The 22,403-nt window shown below is 31.9% G+C and overlaps 1 protein-coding gene across 2 annotated transcripts in view; it reads right to left on the reverse strand.

Annotated features, from left to right (window-relative positions):
* LOC147075980 (glutamate receptor ionotropic, kainate 2-like) overlaps positions 1-22,403 on the reverse strand; it is a 45,340-nt gene that overhangs the window by 19,272 nt on the left and 3,665 nt on the right. The window contains exons 2-10 of one of the 2 annotated variants that reach the window (XM_085942311.1): positions 19,620-19,897; positions 15,669-15,841; positions 13,815-13,982; positions 13,044-13,207; positions 11,763-11,959; positions 10,642-10,910; positions 4,746-4,850; positions 2,308-2,424; positions 866-1,072 (exon numbers count right to left, since the gene is read on the reverse strand). In XM_085942311.1, the coding sequence (XP_085798437.1) occupies positions 866-1,072; positions 2,308-2,424; positions 4,746-4,850; positions 10,642-10,910; positions 11,763-11,959; positions 13,044-13,207; positions 13,815-13,982; positions 15,669-15,841; positions 19,620-19,722 (1,503 nt within the window). In that variant the 5' untranslated portion in view covers positions 19,723-19,897. The remainder of the gene's footprint in view (positions 1-865; positions 1,073-2,307; positions 2,425-4,745; positions 4,851-10,641; positions 10,911-11,762; positions 11,960-13,043; positions 13,208-13,814; positions 13,983-15,668; positions 15,842-19,619; positions 19,898-22,403) is intronic. The other variant, XM_085942312.1, reaches the window with a different exon arrangement.

Here is a 22,403-nt window from a genome sequence, read left to right on the forward strand (position 1 = left end):
AAGACCCACTCTCAAGTCTGCTTCGAACTAAAGAATTAAATAAAAGTTTTAATACCGTAACATCATAAAAGACCCGGGAAGTACGCATGACGAAGCCCAACATTTTAAGCGCTTTGTTACAAATGGTAACTATATGGCTGATAAATGTCAGTCTACTCTCAAACGTAATGCCAAGATCCCTTACAGATGATATTCGTGACAGAACTCTGCCATGCATCGAGTATTGGAAAAACAACACTTTTGTGGCTCTGTTAAACGATAAAAGATTGCATTTATCAATATTGAATTCTAGTTTGTTACGCCTGCCCCAATTTAATATATTATCTATATCAAGTTGGAGCTAACGACAATCGTCCAAGGTGACAACTTCCAAAAAGAGTTTCAATTCATCAGCGAACAACAAAAACAAAGCATTTTTTATTACCAATGCTATGTCATTTATAAAAATCGTGAACAGCAACAGCAACAAAGTTTGAGCCCTGAACTGCATACGTACAAGTTTAGGGACACGAAATGAACACATATTTGTCACTGTATCTTCTTGTTTGTGTTTGTTTGCTTAAAGAAGTTAGATTTCCAGAGGGGTGGAGTGTATTTTTTTATGAGAAGTTTCAGAATCTCCGCTGTAGAGCAACTATAGTTTAGTCGCTTTTGAGTGACATGTATTAGAACGGTGACCGGACAAAACAGAACATAACAAATTGTTTTGTCATGATCTGTTTTGTCATGTTCTGTTTTGTCGTGTTCTGTTTTGTCGTGTTCTGTTTTGTCGTATTCTATTTTGTCTTGTTCTGTTTTGTCAAGGAACCATTAGAACATCTGGTTCGCGCGAACTGGCTGAACGTTAATATCGATGAAAGCTTACCCAGTCCAAAAGTTGTTGAACCATTCCATTCCACTTGCCAGTCTTCTTATCCAAGCTTCCATACACCCCGTCTTCTTGAAGTACAAATGTGTAGTTAAATCCGAGCATTTTAGAAATTGTGTCAATCAGCTCGATGCCATAACCCTCGAATCGCTCATTGCCTACGAGTTGTTCACTTGCCTCTTTCAACATACCATATGGGGCACTCTAAAAAAGCAATTTTATGTATTTTAATAGGAACCATAAAATAATATACCTATCTGTAGAAATTGTAGATTAGTAAATTCTCGAAGACAACAGTGTCAATCAATTGATTTTCTCTAGTTGTATTGCAAATTTCTCATATAAATGGTTATTATAATATCTACAGTCATGGGATGACGCACGATACAATCTCGATATTTAATCTAGTATATTGTAGCAAAGCTTGTGATTTCTTAATTTTTTTCGTTTCTTGAGATTTGACAATATTCTTGAATTCAAGAATATTTTCAGATTCAGAGAATTTTCTATTAATATCGATTTTTTAACTCATTTAATTTTACATATATAATTTAGAAAAACACTTTCTGAGAAAGTATATTATAACCAATAGAAAAAATCTTTTTGAAAAAAGTAAGCAACCCCGGCCGGGAATCGAACCCTGCATCTCCTGGGTTTACGCCCCATCCGTCACATTTAACTAATATGCTACGGCGTGACATACTAATTGCGACAAATTTTAGCTGTTGGTCAATTTTAATACCTACTCATCAGCGCTCTTCCAAATCAAGCTACTTTGGCAATCGATTCTTGTTTCTTAAATCAAAGTAGGTAACTATTTAGGTACTATAATTTCGATTACTAACCGACGTCGTGGAATTTCTCCAATATTTTTTAGAAGTAACTACTTGCACTTGCTAATAATTTATAACTCACTATTTCTTTTATTCAACGAATAATTCACAAGACTTAAGAATATATCATTCTGATTATTGAACATATATAATTAAGAAAAACACTTTCTGAGAGAGCATATTATAACCAATAGAAAAAATCTTTTTGAAAATCGTCTCATTTCATTTTAGATCTGATCTTTGCACCGAGATCTTTTTTAAGGTTTTTTTTGCCATTTTTTTACCGTCGATTTTTAAAAAATCCGTTCCAGATCAGTCGAGAGCATTTTTTAACAAAATGACATTAACAAAATTTTTCTCGACAACTGAGAATCATTTTTTCTTATTATTTTTCGAGACGAGAAATATTAATCACAACCTTAAATCTGCCATTCTGCTTTAAAATATACTAAAACCATCTACATAATATTTCGATGATCACTAGGTAACAACTATCAAGAATTTTGGCATCCATCGCAACTCTCTGTTACTTGTGGTAACGTCTGGTGGTCGCTATGTGCGTGCTATCTTAAAAAATATATGCATAACTTAAAAATAATATCTTACCAGCGCAGTTAGCACAATGAACGTTCTGTTTACCAAAGATCCATCTTCTGTTGGTATTTGATAGCTTGGTGAAATCCTCGTGAAATTGAGACCTTCGGAAGAATTCCATGTTCCAACCTTAACAAAAATAATGTAGACAATGACGTGTTATATAATATAATATAGAGTTGCCTAAAGTCATAACTCACATAAGTATTCCAAAAATCGAGATTTGAGATAATCGCAAAAAAATACCTGAGCAATCTTTTTAGTAATCAGTTGAGCAGTATTGAACTCCCTTGAATATTAATGAGTAGTGAGTCGGTTTACATTTTTACAATTTTAATATGTACTCCTAAGGCTGCAGACTAGAGGTGGGAAAACTGGTCGATTTTGAAGACTAAGTATACTTACTACCAGTATAAAAAAATACTTGGTATCTAAACTTGTTCCAAAATACTTACTAGTATTTGAAATATCAGCTTTAATAGAATCGTTAAAAATACGTCGGCTTTTTGAAATGTCCCATTTTCGAGACAGGTACAGCTGGAACTATGGCGCTAGTCACTCATGTTTCAGTAGTTATCCATTTATACAATCACGCATATAATTTGAATTCAGTTTATGTTTACAAATTACAATTATAACACTAAAAAATCGAGAAACTTGACGTGACGAAACCAGATAAACGCGTAGTCAGTTAGCGTTATCAGAACTCCGTTATTCCGGCTTGCGACTGACGTCAATTCGATGTAAATGTCTTACTCAACTGAAACTAAAATTAAAACCCGTCGCATACTAAACATACGCGAGTCGCGACGCCGAGGCGATGATTTCATACGTGGCAAGACTACGAACTAGCTAGCGGACGGCGAGATCTCATACCATGCGTCGAACTCCTGGACTCGATAAAGTTTCATACTCAACTGAAACCAAAAATTCTTAAACCTAAAACCCTAAGGCGAACTCAAAAGTATCCTATAAAACGAACACGTGACCATTTCTGTCCTTCACTATACCAACTTTACAACAGAAGAGAAAGGGAGAACAATGACAGTTGAGTATAATATCACGGCTAGACATACGTGTATCATGATATCTCGCTCGCGCGCATTTAATATCAATAGCGCTGAATAGCGAGTCACGGCGCAGATATTATCGAATGCGTTCGAATTCGAACATCTAATACGTTTCAAGTTTCTTGAAACAAGTTTATTGGGCAACAAATACTTAGTATGGGTAGTTTCATCCGAAACTTAAGTACACAAACTTGTGACAGTATTTCCAACTCACCTCTACTGCAGACACACTATGGTAAATAGAGCTACCTGATGAGTTAGGTTGAAAAATGTGATTTATGACACCAACAGTCCACTTTGTCAACAATTTTCACATGGTTTAAAGTGATTTTTTAATACCCGACTATTTTTCTTTATATAGATTAATGCCATTAAAATCACTTTTTAACACGGTTTATTTAACTAAAAAATGGCAAAATTGCAAAATGTGAGTTATGACTCTAGGCGACTCAATAGTGATCACTTACATACTTGGGGTCATCTATATATTATATGTCACGCCCTTATGGAAGAGGGGATTTTATAAATGATGATTTAGGAAGAAAGGGATAGAGATAATACGAGTTGTAGAAAATGCGATGTTATAAAATATAAAAGAACCATTTTTTTCTTTTAATAAAATATTCGATGAGAAAACAATGACGAAATCTTTAATATTCAATGATTTTTTTTTTATCTAATGGATTTAAAAGTTTTGAAATAATTTGGACACAGTGATAAAATACGTTCGTGGATGTGTGATGTTTATATTTTAGATTAGCAAGCATTTTTAGCCAGTTGATGCCGTGTTGATTTTTTGTGGGTGTAAACATCTTATAGTCTTAAGAAGTCACATAACTAAATCGACATAATAATATTATGTCGATAAATCACTGTCAACTGTCCTTGAATAACTTGTTTTTTTTCTTAATTATGAATATTACCCATAACCCACGTGTTGTGTGGTGCGGAGTTAGAATTCATGTGTATTTAAATGAACGGTACAAAATTCACTGATGCATGTAACTAATCGCGCTTAAAAAACGCACGCGATATGCCGTACGTGGCGTGTCGTGTCAGTTGTTTATGGCCCTTAGCGTAATTATCAGGACACAGCTCAAGTAATAACACTGCAGAACAAACATATTAACAATTAAAATTAAAATGCCACCATTGCTTATAAAAATATTATATGGTAATGACTAAATTACTATGATAAAATTATATTGGCTACTGCGCGAGAGAAATGTGAAAGTGGGACAGCATGTAAGTTTTAAGCTATATGCTACTCTAATTCAGGTCAAGTATAACAGATTAATAAAATTTGCTATAAACCGTGAACAATAGATGCAAATAAAATTGGTATATAATTAATAAGTAGGTATGTATCATTTAAAATACCGTTGTTAAACCAGCGTTCGTCAGCTCAATGATGTCGATGAGAAAGTCGCTTCTGAATCCTTCATGGTTGAATTTTATTACTCGGGTCATCCCTTTTAAATAGTTCTGGAAAATAATAAATATCTATTAATACAAATATTCAATCTACCAGAGATACTTAAAATTAAAGTAAGTATTTTAATTACGTACCTATCTAAATACATTAAAAAGAAAAATATGTTTTATTCCAATTCAAAATCAAGTATCAAGTAGTTAAATAAAATGTTACGAAATGTGAATTCGTTAAATGATCCCATCTTATTATTACAGATTATTTTGTAGTCAAGTTTATAATTAAAATTTAGTTTTCAGCTAACATACAGAAAAGATTTTTGAGAAATTCATAGTTTTAAGGTTTTTTATTTATACATATATCGATCATTATAAACAAATAAAAATATTGAATATACATAATTTTGAAAACACTTTCTGAGAAAATATGCATCTCTAATGATTAGAATGGTACATTCTTAAATCTTGTGAATTATTCGTTGAATAAAATAAATAGTTATTTATAAATTATTAGCAATTTCAAGTAAGTTACATCATAAAAAAATATTGGAGAAATCCACGACGTCGGTTAGTAATTAAAGTAATAGGTATTTACTTTGATTTAATGAACAAAAACCGATTGCCAAAGTAGCTTGATTTAGAAGAGCGCTGATGAGTGGGTATTAAAAGTGGCCAATAGTAAAAATTTTTCGCAATTAGTATGTCACCGCGTAGCATAGAGGTAATGCGTGGATGGGGCGTAAACCTGGGAGATGTAGGGTTCGATTCCCTGCCGGGGTGGCTTACTTTTTTCAAAAAAGATTTTTTCTATTGTTTATAATATATTTTCTCAGAAGGTGTTTTTCAAAATTATGTATGTTCAATAATTAGAATGCTACATTCTTAAATATTGTGAATTATTTGTTGAATAAAACAAATAGTTAATTATAAATAAAAATATGTATAACTGGATAGTAAGACGGAAAATTCAATTTTAAATAAGAAAAAAAAATCTTAAAGCTATTAAATCAATTTACTTAGTGGGCAGACTAATCCATCATTATAGGATACAGTAGAATAAAAGTCATTTGAAAAAACATGACGAACACAATATAATATGCCTACCATGTGAAAAAGGATATTTTAATCTTTTTACATTGGCATATATTATTATCTCATTAGTTAACTCCATTAAATTCCCAATACGTTGCCATTGTTTTCACAGTATTGACGATTTTACACATATTGAATGTAGTATTATTATTATTGATTATTATCTAATGAAAATGATCTTTTATTGGGGTTTTGACGATTTATACGGCTATTGATTGTATTATCAGTTGGTTGGGTCATTTATGTTCCCATTCCACTCCTTATCTCCTCACTCACATCCTAATCCCCAGTGTTATTGTCACCAGACAATCAATAAGCAATTACAGGTCATGAGAGACGGTGTTACAAAGAACATTCAGTTGTATCTCGATAGCGGGCGTGAGCGGGCTTCTAATAGCTTTCCGTCGCTTAAGTTATTGACTCAATAGATACGGACTCATTCAGAATCTATCATAATCATTCATACACACTCACATATAATCCATAAAACTGTGTCGTGCGTGTACGAACCGGGTGACCCAAAACAACAATACCGCGCGAGCAAAAGTTGAAACCAGACCACGGAGCCATCATACATCATCACAAAGGTCAGTGTCTGGCATTCTGTTCCATCGCCCCCACCCCTAGATCCGACTTCCTCATCTTCCCACAAAATAATTAAAGTCCACTTAAAAAGCTCAACCATCAGTGATAAGGTAAAGGTTTTTTTACAAACAGTTCAACTAAGTTTTCTTTATTTTGTTAACTGTCAATTCATGGTGGAACTGCATTGTATTGTTGTTTTTATTTAATAAAACGCAATTTTTTATAGTACTTATTCCACTTTTAATTAATATATTAGGACCGGTTTCGTCCGCTTCAGTGGGACATTTTCAACTGAATACATTTTTTTTTTAAAACAATATTTATCAAACAAAATTCAAAGCGATAGAAATAATATAACAATAGGTACATAATAATTATCCGTCCAATAATACCTTCCCAATAACAGACTAATTTAAAACTAATGAGGTTGGACATTAATATTTCATACTACGTCAGGGGCATTAAACAAATTATTTAAAATATTAACAAACCACAACTCTTCTAGACACCATATCTCACATAAATTATCAGTTTTCCATGCTTTTATACATCGTTTATTAATGGTTCCTATGTCCGAAAATAGTTTTGCTTTGGAGTTAAAGACGATTAAACAAATCGCTTTTAATAACGGTTATGACTCACGTTTGATTGATCGCATTCTGGCCAACAAATCTAAAAAAATAGCTTTATTAAATGTGACTTCTGGCTTAGTGATAGATGAAGCCAGTGTTAATAAACGCTGGGTTAAATTATGTTTCCTAGGAAGAGTGTCTGAAAATATTTCAAGAAAAATAGATAAAAAACTTTTCAATGTAACATTTTACAATACACAAAATTTGAATTCAATACTGGTGAATACTAAAGATAGATTAGATAAACTTAACCAAAGTGGAATTTATCTATTAAGTTGTGACTCTTGTGATGCCAAATATGTTGGACAAACGGGACGATCCTTTAATACTAGGATCAAAGAACATTTAGCCTGTGCCAAAAATGGTAATGAATCTTCAGCTTTTGGAAATCATTTAAGTTTAAATAATCACTCTTTTAATATCAGTAAAAATTTTAAAATCCTGCATTTGAATGAGAAATCTATAAAATTGGATAAACAGGAAATCCTAGAAATTAATAGGTATAAATTTTTGCCCAATTCTAATTTGTTAAATGATCAATTATATTTTGTGTCTTCTCCATTATTGTACCCTATTTAATATTTGGGATTGTCATAACATAACTTTATATATTGTACATTATTTATTATTTTTATTGAATTCTGACTCATATTTTGGTTGTATTTGTTTTTTATTCCATCTCACTTCAATTGATAATTTTATTTTATTTGTTTATAAAAAAAAAAAAAATATTGTTAATTTTGACTAATTATACTTATTTGTTGATATTAATGTTATTTTAAGTGTAGATTGTTTCATATTTTGTGGTTTGTTAATATTTTAAATAATTTGTTTAATGCCCCTGACGTAGTATGAAATATTAATTTCCAATCTCATTAGTTTTAAATTAGTCTGTAATTGGGAAGGTATTATTGGACGGATAATTATTATGTACCTATTGTTATATTATTTCTATCGCTTTGAATTTTGTTTGATAAATATTGTTTTAAAAAAAAAATGTATTCAGTCGAAAATGTCTCACTGAAGCGGACGAAACCGGTCCTAATATATTAATTAAAAGTGGAATAAGTACTATAAAAATTGCGTTTTATTAAATAAAAACAACAATAGTTCAACTAAGTATTCATAATTTTTTTTTTTTTTTTTTGTGATTTTACCGAGGCTTTGACTGCGACTCGCTGTCATATCGCCTCTTCTCTTCTAGAAGGGGATCCTTCGATCAGGTCCTCACTCCTATTCTGTTAAATGGCTTTATAATTATTTTGTCTAGCTCTTCCGTCTTTCTTTCTTTCTTCTTTAGACGCCAGTGTTTTATGCACCATAATCGCTCTCCTCCGTATCCATCCCTTCTGTATTTTCGATACATCGTGTAATCATTGAATTTCAGATAGTCTAATTCAGACCTCAGCCAAGTCTCTGAGATTAATGCTATTGAAATTTTTTGTCTTATTAAGTAGAGTTCTATATCATCCTTTTTTTGCTTCATACTTCTGGCATTCCATTGTAAAATCCTAATTTGTTTTTTATTATCCATTTTGCTCCAGAACCTCCCCTAGAATTTCCTTTAAGTGTCCTTCTTTGAATTGTTTGCATACCCAGTCCACTGCTTTAATTATTAGTTGTTTAATGATCTGCTGCCAGTCTCCCCCTTTCAGCAAGACTTTCATAATTTCTCCCATCGCGTTAACCTCTGTCTTCCCCTTTGAATTTTTCTTATTTTTTGTAGGCTTTACGCTACTACCTGTAGATATTATTGTTGCGCCTGAAGCTTCTACCACCGCTTCTTCTTTCTTTTTGTTTTCCTTAGTTTTTTGAATTGTTTCGTTTTCATCTCTTCCTACGATTTTTTTTTGTTTTAATATGTCAGCATAGCTATTATTTAACATATTTTTTTTTGCTTCCTTGAAAGGTATGTTCATTTTTTTCATTGCTTCTTTGCAATTCTTTTCCTCTTGCCACTTTGGGCATTTTTGGCTGTTTGCCGCGTGGTTACCTTTGCAATTGATGCACGTAATTTCCTCATTTTTTTCGCAGGTTTTGTGGTTTTCACCACACTTAGGGCACGTTTCTACTGTACGTCCGCAATTGTTCGCGATATGCCCATATCGCCAGCATTTGTAGCATTGCATAACCCTGAATACATACGGTTCTACAGCAAAAGAGACTCCATATATGTAAATTGTTCTCGGCAATATTTTCTCCCCAAATTTAATACTGACTGACGAGGTCTTTGTCAGCTCTCCTGTATCACCTTTTCTTGTCAACCTCTTAAGGTTGATTACTTTTGCATCACTTTTGATTTCCATTTGCAGTTCTTGGAGGTCCATATCAATATCGACTTTTCTTATTACTCCATAAGAGCAGGAGTCATTCTCTTTGGTCACAAAACCGAGATCTTTGAGTTCTCCAGCTTGTTTCACTTTATCTGCTTCTTTTTCGTCTTCTACTTGGATGTACGTCTTTAAATTTTTATTGTAAATTTTCTGTACTTTTACTCCTGCCTTATGCAGCATCTGCGCTATTTTCAATTTTAATGGAATTTTACTTCCCGTCGCTATCATGACGATGTTTTGGTTTCCCTTTGGAGTGACCCCAGAGTCTCTTCTGGGTTTTTTTCCAGAGGTCACCGTTTGCCATTCTTCTTCTTTTTCTCCAACCACTTCCTCTTCATCATCGTTTCTTTTCTTCTTCGTTTTTTTGGTTTCATTCACTTCCATCGTGGTGTTTTCCATTTTATTGCTTTTGCCGTTCACGCGGTCTTGGAATTCGCGCAACAGTGTGAACAAAAAACAGTGTGGACAACCCCTCGCTTCACCGCGTTTGACGCACTCCCCGCACAAAGTGCACTATCCGTGCAACAATAAATATTTTTCACTTTTTCTCAAGCACTGGCACTGATTGTCAAAATCACATGGGACCACACATGTTGAGTTTATTGTCAAATTCATTTACAAACAATATTATTTTTGTTGTATCCCGTATTTATAACCGTTCGCGAGTAACCAGGCGAGTAGCGTCCCGAATACGCAAGCGAAGTTGTACAACCTCACTCCGCCGCTGTTGGCTTCCGACTGATATTCATAATTTGTTTGTTATATTTTTATTGTGATTCTTAACTTAATAGGTGGGGTGGGTGATAAAGTTTTTACCTACTTTATTGTATTAATTTGTTATATAAGTTAGAGTTAATCGTATTTGTTGTCAGTGTGTATTTGCCTTTTGGTGAGTGCACGTCATAGTTGCTGAAGATACCGAAAGGCTAAACCCGGGTCGCAAAAAACGACTTAAATGAGATAGTACAAAACTTAAATCCATTAAAATTCAAAATCAAATTCCATCAAATACACTCTGTCGATAATATTAATATGTCAACATGATCGTTGAATCTGGTTGGGTCTACGAGTTTGCTGGTCTAGTCGGGTTGCCATGTTATTTTGTTATGAAACCTTTTTATTAAGTTTGGTGTTACTCTAAATCATCTGATTTGCTTGTTAATGGAGCATTTATATTATGATATCTAGATATAATCAACATACCGTTTTCATGTAATTAATAACCGTAAATCCGTGCTCCCAAGTTTCCTCTCCTTCGCAGTCAATAGACTCATGAAGAAACTGACTTGGGTCTAACTCCGCCAGTCCATGGGCGAAGGCGTATACTGCATCATGAGTCAGAGCCGCATCAGCGCGAAGAGTTTCTCTATCAAAATATTCTTCTGGAGCTTTACCTCTTGCCTCGTCCCAATTTGCCCACTGCGCCACCGTGTCTCTGACGTAAGGATCGTCTGGATCTAAAAGCCTGACTCCTGAAACATAACAGGAATTTAATAACAATTATAGCATGCATAACTTCGAAAAGAGACCTACATGATGGCGTGGCCCATTGACTAGACATCGCACGCGCAATGTAGACAGATTAGGATTTAACTCTATATACAGCGGCGTATCTTCGAAAAGAGATCTATAGATGTCGATGCCCATTGACTGGATGCGCAAGCACTATTCAGACGGATTAGGATTTAATTCTATGTTGACTCCGAAATTGATATCTCTCACAGATGTCTCGCAGCCAGTCAAAATAGTCTGATTAGCTCTGACCCTTTTAGACATACAGGTCCTCTATTTTGAGAATAAGCACCTTACACAATCGAGATTCGTTTCTAGTGATAAATGTGGTATCTAGTTTTCAAATGAGATACCTATATGAACTGAACTAATCCTTTGGAAAGTTCATCTGGTTATTTGGTCGAGCGAATCATCTTATCTTGTTAATCTGTTTTCTTTTACCGTTTAAAGTATTCTCTGTTATTATTGATTAAACCTCTGTGAACTCTATTTTATAAGTAAAGTAAAGTGCTTCTATGTTATAAATACTGTAGCATACTATAACTGGCGACCAACGTGGGCGCAAAGTATTTCTATGTTATAAATAAATAAAAATACAATGTTACATATACTACTTAGAATAATGGTAAGGACAATGTTGAGTGAAATGAGAATTTTCGATAAATATCTTTCCGTAAATAATTCACCCTTAATCATTAAACCTCGTATTTGAAAAAAAATAGAAACACAGTTTAACCTTGTGGAAATTGACTTATTTAATTTTATTTAATTAAAATTATTATTATGTATACTGATAATAATAGAGATCATACCGGTAATATTGGCACCTCCGTACTTAAATGGCTCCATGTCAATGGTGTGCATATCAGGATTCGTGATGATATACGAATGGCTATCAGACATGATGCCTATTTGCTGGGCTTGCATCAGAATTATCTTCAACTTGTCAATGGAGCAGTCTAAAACAAATCGAGTTTCACCGGATAGTTTGACTCTGTGGAGAACTGGTCTGAAAATGACAATTGAAGTTATTTATTAGTCAACAATCATCTGATGAGATAAACTTACAATAATTGTAAAAAAATGTGAATTTGTTACTTATTTATATTATTATTACATTATTTGTATGGTTATATTTATTATTAAAATTAGTTTATTAAGTTTTCTATTTTTTTGTTGTGTAGATGTTTGAATAATTCATCGTTAAAACAGTTAAAATTGTAAATTATCAAAAAAAAAAAAAAATCGAATTGCAAGCTTCATATTTTTCCGCTAGGTTCTATGTTGGCATAAGGATCTCCCCTTAACTCGGGTTATATTATGTATACTTGACGTATGTCATAATATAATATGTCACCATCTTATTGAAATATACCGTAATTTAATATTTAAAAATTATTGTTTGCATCAATTATGCTCGAATCACAACTAAACACCTAAATCATTACAATTAAACAAAAATAAGACATATTCAATTTAGTGCTGTCATCATCATCATCAGCCTGAATCTATCCACTGCTGGATGAATGCCTCTCCAAGCTGATTACACTTCTCTCGGTCATGTGAGTTGCGTTGCCACTTAGTTCCGCAGAACTTTACCATTTCACCGATCGATGTATTAACCACAAAACCATAAAAAATAGTCAATTAAATTCATACAAACTAATAAACACCAAAACTACAAGGTGACCGCGCACATATTTACAGACCGTGTGCTCTTAAGCTACGAGTGATGTGGTGACATAACCATGACTTAATTGGGCGTTGTGTCAACGGATATATCGCCTTTTGCGTATACCTATGAGACTTATAAGTTAGTATGTTATACGTCATATTCTAGATTTGAGGCAGTCCATTTGTTTTAAGGATGGATATTCAAAGTCTTTTTTTCATCATTTACCAATAGCTTCAGTCAAAAGGCAAAGTCTGTTTATATCTTCCACTAATTTACTGACGTCTTGATTATTTCAAACGGTAGTATTTTGAAAGCTTTTTTTAACTGCACTGCACTTTTTTTGCCAACATATAGAAATAGCCAGAAAAATCACTGAAAGCTAAGAATTCTTATTTTACAATATTATCACAATGTTTACCTGTAATTGTCTCCGATTCCATTATCTAATTGCCTCATGACTACAGAGTGGCCTTTTGAGTGATGCATTTTGATGAGTTCACTTACTCTTGGTAAACTGTTGCTGTTTTCATACAAAATTGTGAACGAATCCCAATTCCATGCTCTGACAAGAGATACGTAAACCTAAAATGAATAAAATTATTATTTTGTAATAGATTTTAAATTCGCACAATATTTAAGGAAGTTTGATTTTTATTATTGAAAAAAAATCTAAAAAACCTTAGAAAACACAAATATTAGAAAAAATACTGGGTAAAAAGGCTCACCAAGTGAGATTCTTCAGAGATTTTTCACTATTCGGGTGACGGTTCTCTTAATTGATCTATTGACCTACCTATGACTCATACGAATTAGATCTTTGAGCTGCCGAGAGTCATAACTTTTCAATGAATAGTTCAGTCATCATGGTCTTTCTAACCAATCAGAGTCCTTTATTTCTCTTCACCCATAAGAGTATTATGTATAGGTATATATTATATTATATATGTTATATATATTTAAAAAATAATGTAAATCGACTCACTCACTCATTAATATTCAAGGGAGTTCAAAAATTATCTTCTAATTACAAAAAATAGTGCTGTAGTGAATTTTGGCGTTTATTTCAAAACTCAATTTTAGGAATATGTGAGTTATGACTCCAGACAACTTTTATATCTCTATGAAACTCATCTACTAGCTAAAATTGAAATCATAATTGTTTTTCTAGTAACCTTATATATTTTATTACCATGGATAGCGCAACGACATCTGGATAGACGTTTATAAGGCAGTTTCCCCGACCTTGATCCGGATCTATACTCATCTGTATGTGAGGAACTTCTTTTGTGTCGCACGTGGACTGCACGTGGTGTGATGTAATCCCGGCAGTAGGCCCGAATATACCAACACTCCCAGCCTGGAACAAACGGAAATAACAAAATGATTAATTTTTATTAGCAGAGAGCTTTTATACAGCGATTACTTTTATTGAGTAGTTACATGATAATTATGTACAATATTAATAATTCAATATTCTTCTTTTGTCCTTGCCATGCAAGACATGCGCCTAGAGTCTAACATATCATCCATTGTACAGTTGGTTGGAACGAGCAGACAGATCACTGGGTGTTCAGCAATGATCTATATTACATTTGGACATTTTGAGATAATCAAAGAAAACTATTTTGTTGAGAAGAAATTATTTATATTTATTAAAAAGCCTCTCCTGAATTTCTTAATCACTTTTTTGTATTCCTCTTTTCCATGTGAATTTTTCTCTGTGAAGTCTTTTTGCATCCGCAGGATTAACAAAAACTCTCGTGTCATCCTCCATTTTGACAAATGCGTAGATTATTATTGTAGACAGGCCAACATAACTGATCAAAAAGAAGCGACTTAATGTTGCTACTTAGATCAAAAAAATAAATATGCCAAAACACAGGCAATGTGTTGTAGATCATTATTGCATATTTAGTTCAAAACTGTCAAAATGTAACATAAATCATTATTGAGCGAGAGGCTTCATTTATATCACGGATAATCAGAGTATCCCCACTTCTTGGTCCTAGTTATTCATTATCGCATTCGATTCATTTTTATCCAAACTGCGAAGTCCTGTGTAGGTACCCCCAGGTGGCAGCTTCTGGTTGGGCACCATTGCATTGAGAGCATGGTACAAGCCTGCACGTGGCGCTTCCTCTCAGTGATCTACATATTGGTACTCCCAACGTGCATAAATAACCTGCCATTGATGATGCCAATTGGAAGAGCAATAGCTATCAAATTTCAACAAAAACACTTCGGATGTTGATATTCCACCTACGTGAGGATGGCACTCTTAAATGGATGGAATTCTTAAAATAGGGTCTACTCTACTTACTCATTCGGCGTACTTCCATATAGGTATCTACTTTATAATGTTTGTAAATATTTACTCTTTATACTGTATAGTGCATATTACATTTATTTGTTCTTTATATTATTTTAATACTATTTATTTGTTTTTAAGTGTCATGTTCTGACCATCGTAAATTTATAATTTGTAAAGTTCACTAAGTATAATATGTAAAAATAAATAAAATTGAATTTATTGAACAATCTTACCACTACCGGATATCCTATGCACTAATAAAAAAAACAATAATTGTGTATTAATAACATAATTCGTAAACACCTCAAAACCATAGCTATTAGAAAAAAACTTGAAAAACTATTATACAGGGCGGGACTACCGGCCAATGTACTTTATCAATTACGCCACCTTAATCCCACCTAATTACGATGAAAGTAACTAATAGCCATCTGATGGAAGTGTTTATTAAATTTTGTTAATATTGACAGTCCCAGTCAGTCAGAGAATGAACAAGACGAGAGAGTCTTAGACCTTAAAAATGTTAAAAGGGTGCTAGAGTGATCGATTTTTTTTTTATGATTTACCAATGCGCTGCCTTGTGATGTTTATATAGTAGGTAATTTATGATTTTTTAATACTTATGGTGTAATGTGAATATTTTTTTCAGTTTTTAAGAATTATCTTATATAGCATTCAATTAAGAAAATATCCTTCGGTTTTATCGTAACATAAAAACAATGAATATTTTACCTTCAATAGGCGACATATTGCCTTGGACACGGCAAAGCTGTCATCTTTTGGAACCCTTTCTGTCAAGGCAATGAGCTGATTGTTAGGGAGAATCTCCCTCTTTTCATTGATGGCATCAACGGCGTACTTGAATGCCCATTCCTGAGCCTCTTCACTATCATCAAATATACCACCTGGAATTATAAAAAAATATTAAATAATATAACATTAACCAACGACGTTTTAAGATTAAACATATTTTTAATAAACTGGTTCATAAACGCCCAAAACATTCAAAACACCCATGATGGCCGAGCGGCTTAAACGTCGGCTTATAATGTCGTGGTTTGAATCCTGGTTCTGTAAAATATATATTTTGTTTTACAATTTATATGAGTATGAGTATTGACCTGATAGGTTGAGCAAGTGGCCAACATCCATTTATCGTAAAGACTAAATTTGTTAATTAAACCTCTACTCTATGGAGGCCCATAATATGATCCTCTTAGGATCGAACATGGTAAAGTAGTAGTCATAATCAATTTTAAGTGACAAGATTTTTTATAATTTCCAAGTCACCTGCGACCCACCCCTCCTAACTCCATATTATTTGCACAACTTTACTTCAGATAGAAGTAGTCTTATATACATTTTATATTATACATTTTGAAGGCAGTTCGATTTTCTAATTATTGTTATATTGTTAAGTTAACAAATTCATTATTTTATTTTTCTATTGAATGCCCCACAAACGAAATTGCGATTAGCGTTCTGGTTTTAAATCTATTACTTTGTTTAAATACGAGGGTGGGTCAATAAGTCCTTAGAAAAGCCGACAAGTGGCGCGACTAGTACTGTAAGCGGTTTGTTTTCATGCAGCGGCACTACCGATTCAGTATGCTGCGAAGTTTCAATCAGATTGGTCGGGTTGTTGTGTGTTTTTCGTACATTTAAAAAAAAAATTTGCTTGTGGAAAATGGAAAAATGGAAAATGGAGAAAATTGAGTTTAGAGCTGTTATTAAACATTTTAATATAAAAGGGTTAACAGCAAAGGAAATAAAAAATGAGTTGGATTTAGTTCACGGCATATCTGCTCCTTCACTCGCAACTATTTATAACTGGTTAAATGAATTTAAACGTGGTCGTACATCAACAAAGGATGAACCACGCTCAGGACGTCCTGTAGAAGTGACTACACCAGAAATGATCAATAAAATCCACGATATGGTGTTAAGTGACCGAATATTAAAGTTGAGTAAGATAATTGAGGTTACAGGGATCTCAAAAGGTAGCGTCATTTCTATTTTACATGACAAATTGGGCATGAAAAATATTTCTGCAAGATGGGTGCCGCGTTTGCTCACAGTCGACAATAAATGCAATAGGGTGGTGGCCTCTAAAGCCCTGTTGTCGCTCATGCAACGCAATCCGGATGAATTTTTTCGTCGCTTTGTGACTGTAGATGAAACATGGATACACCACTATACTCCCGAGACGAAAGAACAGTCAAAGCAGTGGATTGCGAAGACAAACCATGTCCAAAGAAGGCGAAAACCGTAAAATCAGCTGGTAAGGTTATGGCTACTGTATTTTGGGATGCACGTGAAATTATTTTCGTTGACTATTTGGAAAAAGGAAAAACAATAACAGGGGATTATTATGCATCTTTATTGGACCAGCTAAAAAACGAAATGGAAGAAAAATGGCCTCATTTAAACAGGAAAAAAATCCTCTTTCATCAGGACAATGCCCGTGTTCACACATGTTTACGATCAATGGCTAAAATTGAAGAATTGAAGTTCGAATTGGTCGACCACCCACCGTATTCGCCAGATTTAGCCCCCAGTGACTTTTTCCTTTTCCCAAACTTAAAAAAATGGCTAAGTGGACAAGGTTTTTTTGCAAATGAAGAAGTCATCGATCGGACAAATGCTTATTTTGAGGACCTTCCGAAAACTTATTTTTCTGACGGTTTAAAAAAATTGAGAAACGTCTAACCAAGTGTATTGAGCTCCAAGGAGATTATGTTGAGAAATAAAAAAAAAAATACAAAAATAAAAACTGTTTTAATGCTTTTTTCTAAGGAATTATTGACCCACCCTCGTAGCTTACATAAACAAATGCATTTTTATGTGATTATACATCTTAAAGATAATGTCAATGTGTCACTTTTGGCTTCCTACATATAGTTGACGAGGAAGTATAATAAAGATAAATTTTATGTTTATGTCTGAAGGATCCAATTGAAGTCTAATTTAAACATACATCATCCAATCCTATACATTTAACGGCAAATAATTTTCAACAGTAGGTGCGACTAAATTTCTCACTAGTCGCCAATCGGAGACTGATAGTCGAGGTGTCTGCACGTCGATTTGTTTTGTCATGGCGTCGGATTAAATATTCTTAAATCGTGTAAAGATGAATAAAAAACTTTACGTATGTACTTAAAAAAGAAAATATGTCAATGAATATACAATTAATATTAGTAATACAACAATAAACATAATATTAAATGGACGCATGTTGAACTTTTATGACAAATTATATTTCGTTCGGCACGCGTCATTTGCACAATCCGCGCATCGCCTAGCCACGATCTCTTTAGACCATGCCTCAACTGAAGTATAGCCTTAAGTATTCAATGCTTATATTGGAAGCATCTACACCACAATATGGAATTTGAATTTATATTCTAGTGGATGTATTACATAAGCGAGAATTATCTGTATTTGTTGTTCGTGTACATTTACGAGGTTGGTGAGTGTGCATGGTGTCTGAAGATGCCGAAAGAAGAAACCCGGGTTGCAAAAAAACGATTCAAATGGAATAGTATAAAACTTGAATCCATTATAATGTATGTAATTAAGAAATTGGGTGAATTTTAAATTATATTGGAATGCCATAGTAAAAGATGCAATGCAAAGTCGCTTGTAGTTAACATAATCAGTAGACCGAATGTTCTTTTTTGTTTTAATTTCATACATATATGATACATCTCTATGGAAAAAGGTTTTTCTTTAACATATTTGAAGGGTACACGGCAAAAACAGGCTCATCGCATTTTTTTATTTTTGAGATTTAAATGAGAATTTGTTCAATAGAGGAATTACTCAAGAAAAGTACCAACATCGATTCCATTGCTTCATACATGAAGGGAAAAAAATCGTGGTCAAGGCAAAAATCAGCTCATTGTGTATGAATCTGCACAAAAACGTATGCTATCTTTTTATTACTTTTTTTTCACTTTTATTATATTTCAAAATAAATGAGAAATCAATATAATATATATTTTTTACTTAAAATTAAACCCATTTTCCAACCAATAACGATTGCATTCTTCTCTTTAACCTCATGTAAAATTATCATTTTGTCTATTAGCCTGTTTTTACCGTGTACCTACCCATCATTTATGTTCACGATGACTGTTTTGTGTAGGTATGGATATAATATTTAATGCTGTTTTATTCGTTTCATACTGAAATGGTTTTTTCCTATACGACATTGTTAGTTATGTATTGGTTTTTAGGGTCTAACATAATAATTAAAATAGGTAGGTACGCAAATTAAATTACGAAATTTAAATATGAATTTTTATTCGAAGTAAGTCCATATTATTGTGTTATTCAAACATAAAGATTCCATTAAAACCTAATTATTGGTTATTATTTTTTACATCATAGTCCATGTATCTAATACTTCACGACTTGGGAGACTGTGTTAATAGTAATAAGGAGATTTTATAAATTTTTGAAAGTGAAGTGTAAGCAAAATACATTTATTAGTAGTATTACATTATTTAAATTATTATTAGTATTGAGGAGAAAAAACACGTAAAATTGTAAATAACTCGTAAATAAGTTTATTTTTTAATTTCAACCCATCCGATTAAATCGTGTAGTACCTATTTTTTTAAATAAAAAATTATTTTTCTGTTTTTATTATTTAAGTGTTAATTGTTAAATACTTACCAATTTTGATTCCGTTGACATTGGCAGGCACTTGACTGAAGATGAGAAAGCATATTGATAGAAATATTTGTAACTTCTCCATTTTCACTTTGACTTTAATCATACATACTCGATATTAATGTATTTATCATTATATTATTATCATCGATCGTCTTAATTATGTCTATTGACCACTATGTTTAGTAAACAATCACTTTTTGGATTAAAAATGTACCCACGTTTATTCACTCCATTATTTTTTAAATATATTTGATACTATTTATGTATAAATTAATTTTCTACACATTTAAAAAAAATCAAAAATACAGAGTTAGTTCGAACATGGTGTTAATTCTAAATTCATAAAAAAATACAGTGCCAAAATCAGTTACATCCATAAACTTTGATTCTGAGATATTCTTAAAACTGCAAATAGAATAATTAAATAATACGAGTATAACGGATTATTAAGGGTATATACGACGTTGTAACTAACTTTACATTTTAATTAAAAATTTTTGACAGAAATATTTTTATCAAATACTTCTAATGACTGAATACAATGCACATACTTAATGGGGAGAGGCACGCCAGCAGAAAACCAAGCGGAAACATTCTAAGCTTGCAATTTGAGATTTTTTTTGATAATTTACAATTTCAACTGTATTCATTAATTAATATGTATCCGAAAACATTAAAAAAATTTATTTTTTATTTATTTAAAGATAAACTTACAATTATTGAAGAAAAATGTAATAAAATTTGAATTCGTTGCAGGGTCAGGGTCACATATTATTACATTATATTTTATGGTTATATTTATTTTTATAATTTAGTTTATTAAGTTTTCAATTTTTCGTCGTTTAGATTTTTGACTGATTCATCGTTTTATTATTTTTTATATTTATTTTAGAAAATATCGATTTTTATAAAAATATAAATGTGTATAACATGATTTTTTTTATTTATATCAAATCGAGCTTCAATATTGGGACCATACCTAAACTAAAATTTGATATAAACAAAAAGAATTTCAAGTTATACACATTTATATTTTTATAAAAATCGATGTTTATTAAAATAAATATAAAAAATATTACAACGATGAATTAGTTAAAAATCTAAACGACAAAAAAATGGAAACTTAATAAACTAAATTTTAATAATAAATACGACCATAAAGACGTGACCCTACAACGAATTCACATTTTTTTTACAATTGTAAGTTTATCTTTAAATTTAAAAAAAAAATAAAAAATCTTTTTAATGTTTTCAGATAAATATTTATTAATTAATACGGTTGAAATAGTAAATTATCAAAAAAAATCTCAAATTGCAAACTTCGTATTTTTCCGCTAGGTTCTCTGTTGGCATGCCTCTCCCCCTTAACTAAGTTTACATTTTAAATTAAACTGTAAATTATTAAGTTATTCAAAACGTATAATTATTACACCAACGAGAAAAATAAATAACTTTTCAATTCAATGTTAAACTGACAATTTAAAAAGAACTTTTATAAAATGACAGTTTGCTATGCAATTTTTATTATTATTTTTCTCAATAATCTCAGTATCAGAGCGATTTTTTATTAACTGATATAAATTATTTTTTTTGTTTTTATCTAGTCGAGATTTGGTATGTATGTATGTATCTAATACCGAAGATCTATGAACATTTGGAAAACATCTTCAATTGTCTATTGCTACATTTTAATGATTCAATTAACCATTACATAATAGTTTTCGTTTGTATTCGGTAAAAAATAATTTCTTCAGTGTATTTAAATATTATATTATTATTTAATTGAAACACTTCATCAAATTGTATTAAATTTGAGGAACTCTATCTGAACACGATTTTATTTGCCGTATGGGTAGGATTTGATATTAATTAAATAAAACAAAAACCTAATGTGACTGACATTCCAACTTGCTGATATAATATACGTTTAGGCACTAATTTGTTTTGAAGTCATGGACAACACTAATCAAACTTTATTAAAATGACAGCTGGCCAGTTGTTAAAAGTGTTTTTTATTGTTTTAATTAGTGAATTTTATATTTTGCCTAGCAAAAATTTAGAACAGCATGTAATATAATTTAGTATAATAGTCTATGCGTCCAATTTATATAAAACCGTATTAAAATTTATACCTAATTGCTGACAGTTGAATATACAATATCTATAAGTTGTTTCACATTAAACTGAATTTGAAAGAAAGAAGTCAATAATATAATATACTGTTTTGTAATGCCATCCATCATAGTGATTATTATTGTTATTATTTTTTTTTTTTTTTGAATTTATCAATTTTACACGTGTTTACTTATAGATATCGACAGTTGTTTCGGGTAATAAACTTATCATTAGAAATATACATTCGATTACAATAATTGATAGTCACAGAAAGAAAAATACAGTGATTGCATATTTAGCAAAGCCTTTTTTAAGAATGAGGGCATATTTATTAATATTTAAATTTAGACTACCTATGTATAACGTTTAGTATGCGCCACTCTATGCAACAAGAAAAGAAGTGAAAGTAAATTTATGGTAATATATTATTTTTAATAGATTATTTTATTGCCACAAGGTGCTTTAATTTTCTTTTCAGTTATCCATAAAAATAATTAATGACATAATGATATTACCTAATTTTATATTCGATTTGTTACGCATATATTGTACTTTTTATTTAAATACTTTGGTGGGTTAACAAGCGCTATCAAGGCTATAAATTACTTTATGAATGCCTTAAAACTAAAATTTTCTAAGCTAATTAGCCTAAATAGTCTCGTTAAACTC

Source organism: Rhyacophila brunnea, unplaced genomic scaffold (assembly GCF_057557595.1).
Source record: "Rhyacophila brunnea isolate RB1 unplaced genomic scaffold, BYU_Rbru_1.0 scaffold_14, whole genome shotgun sequence".
NCBI lineage: Eukaryota > Metazoa > Arthropoda > Insecta > Trichoptera > Rhyacophilidae > Rhyacophila > Rhyacophila brunnea.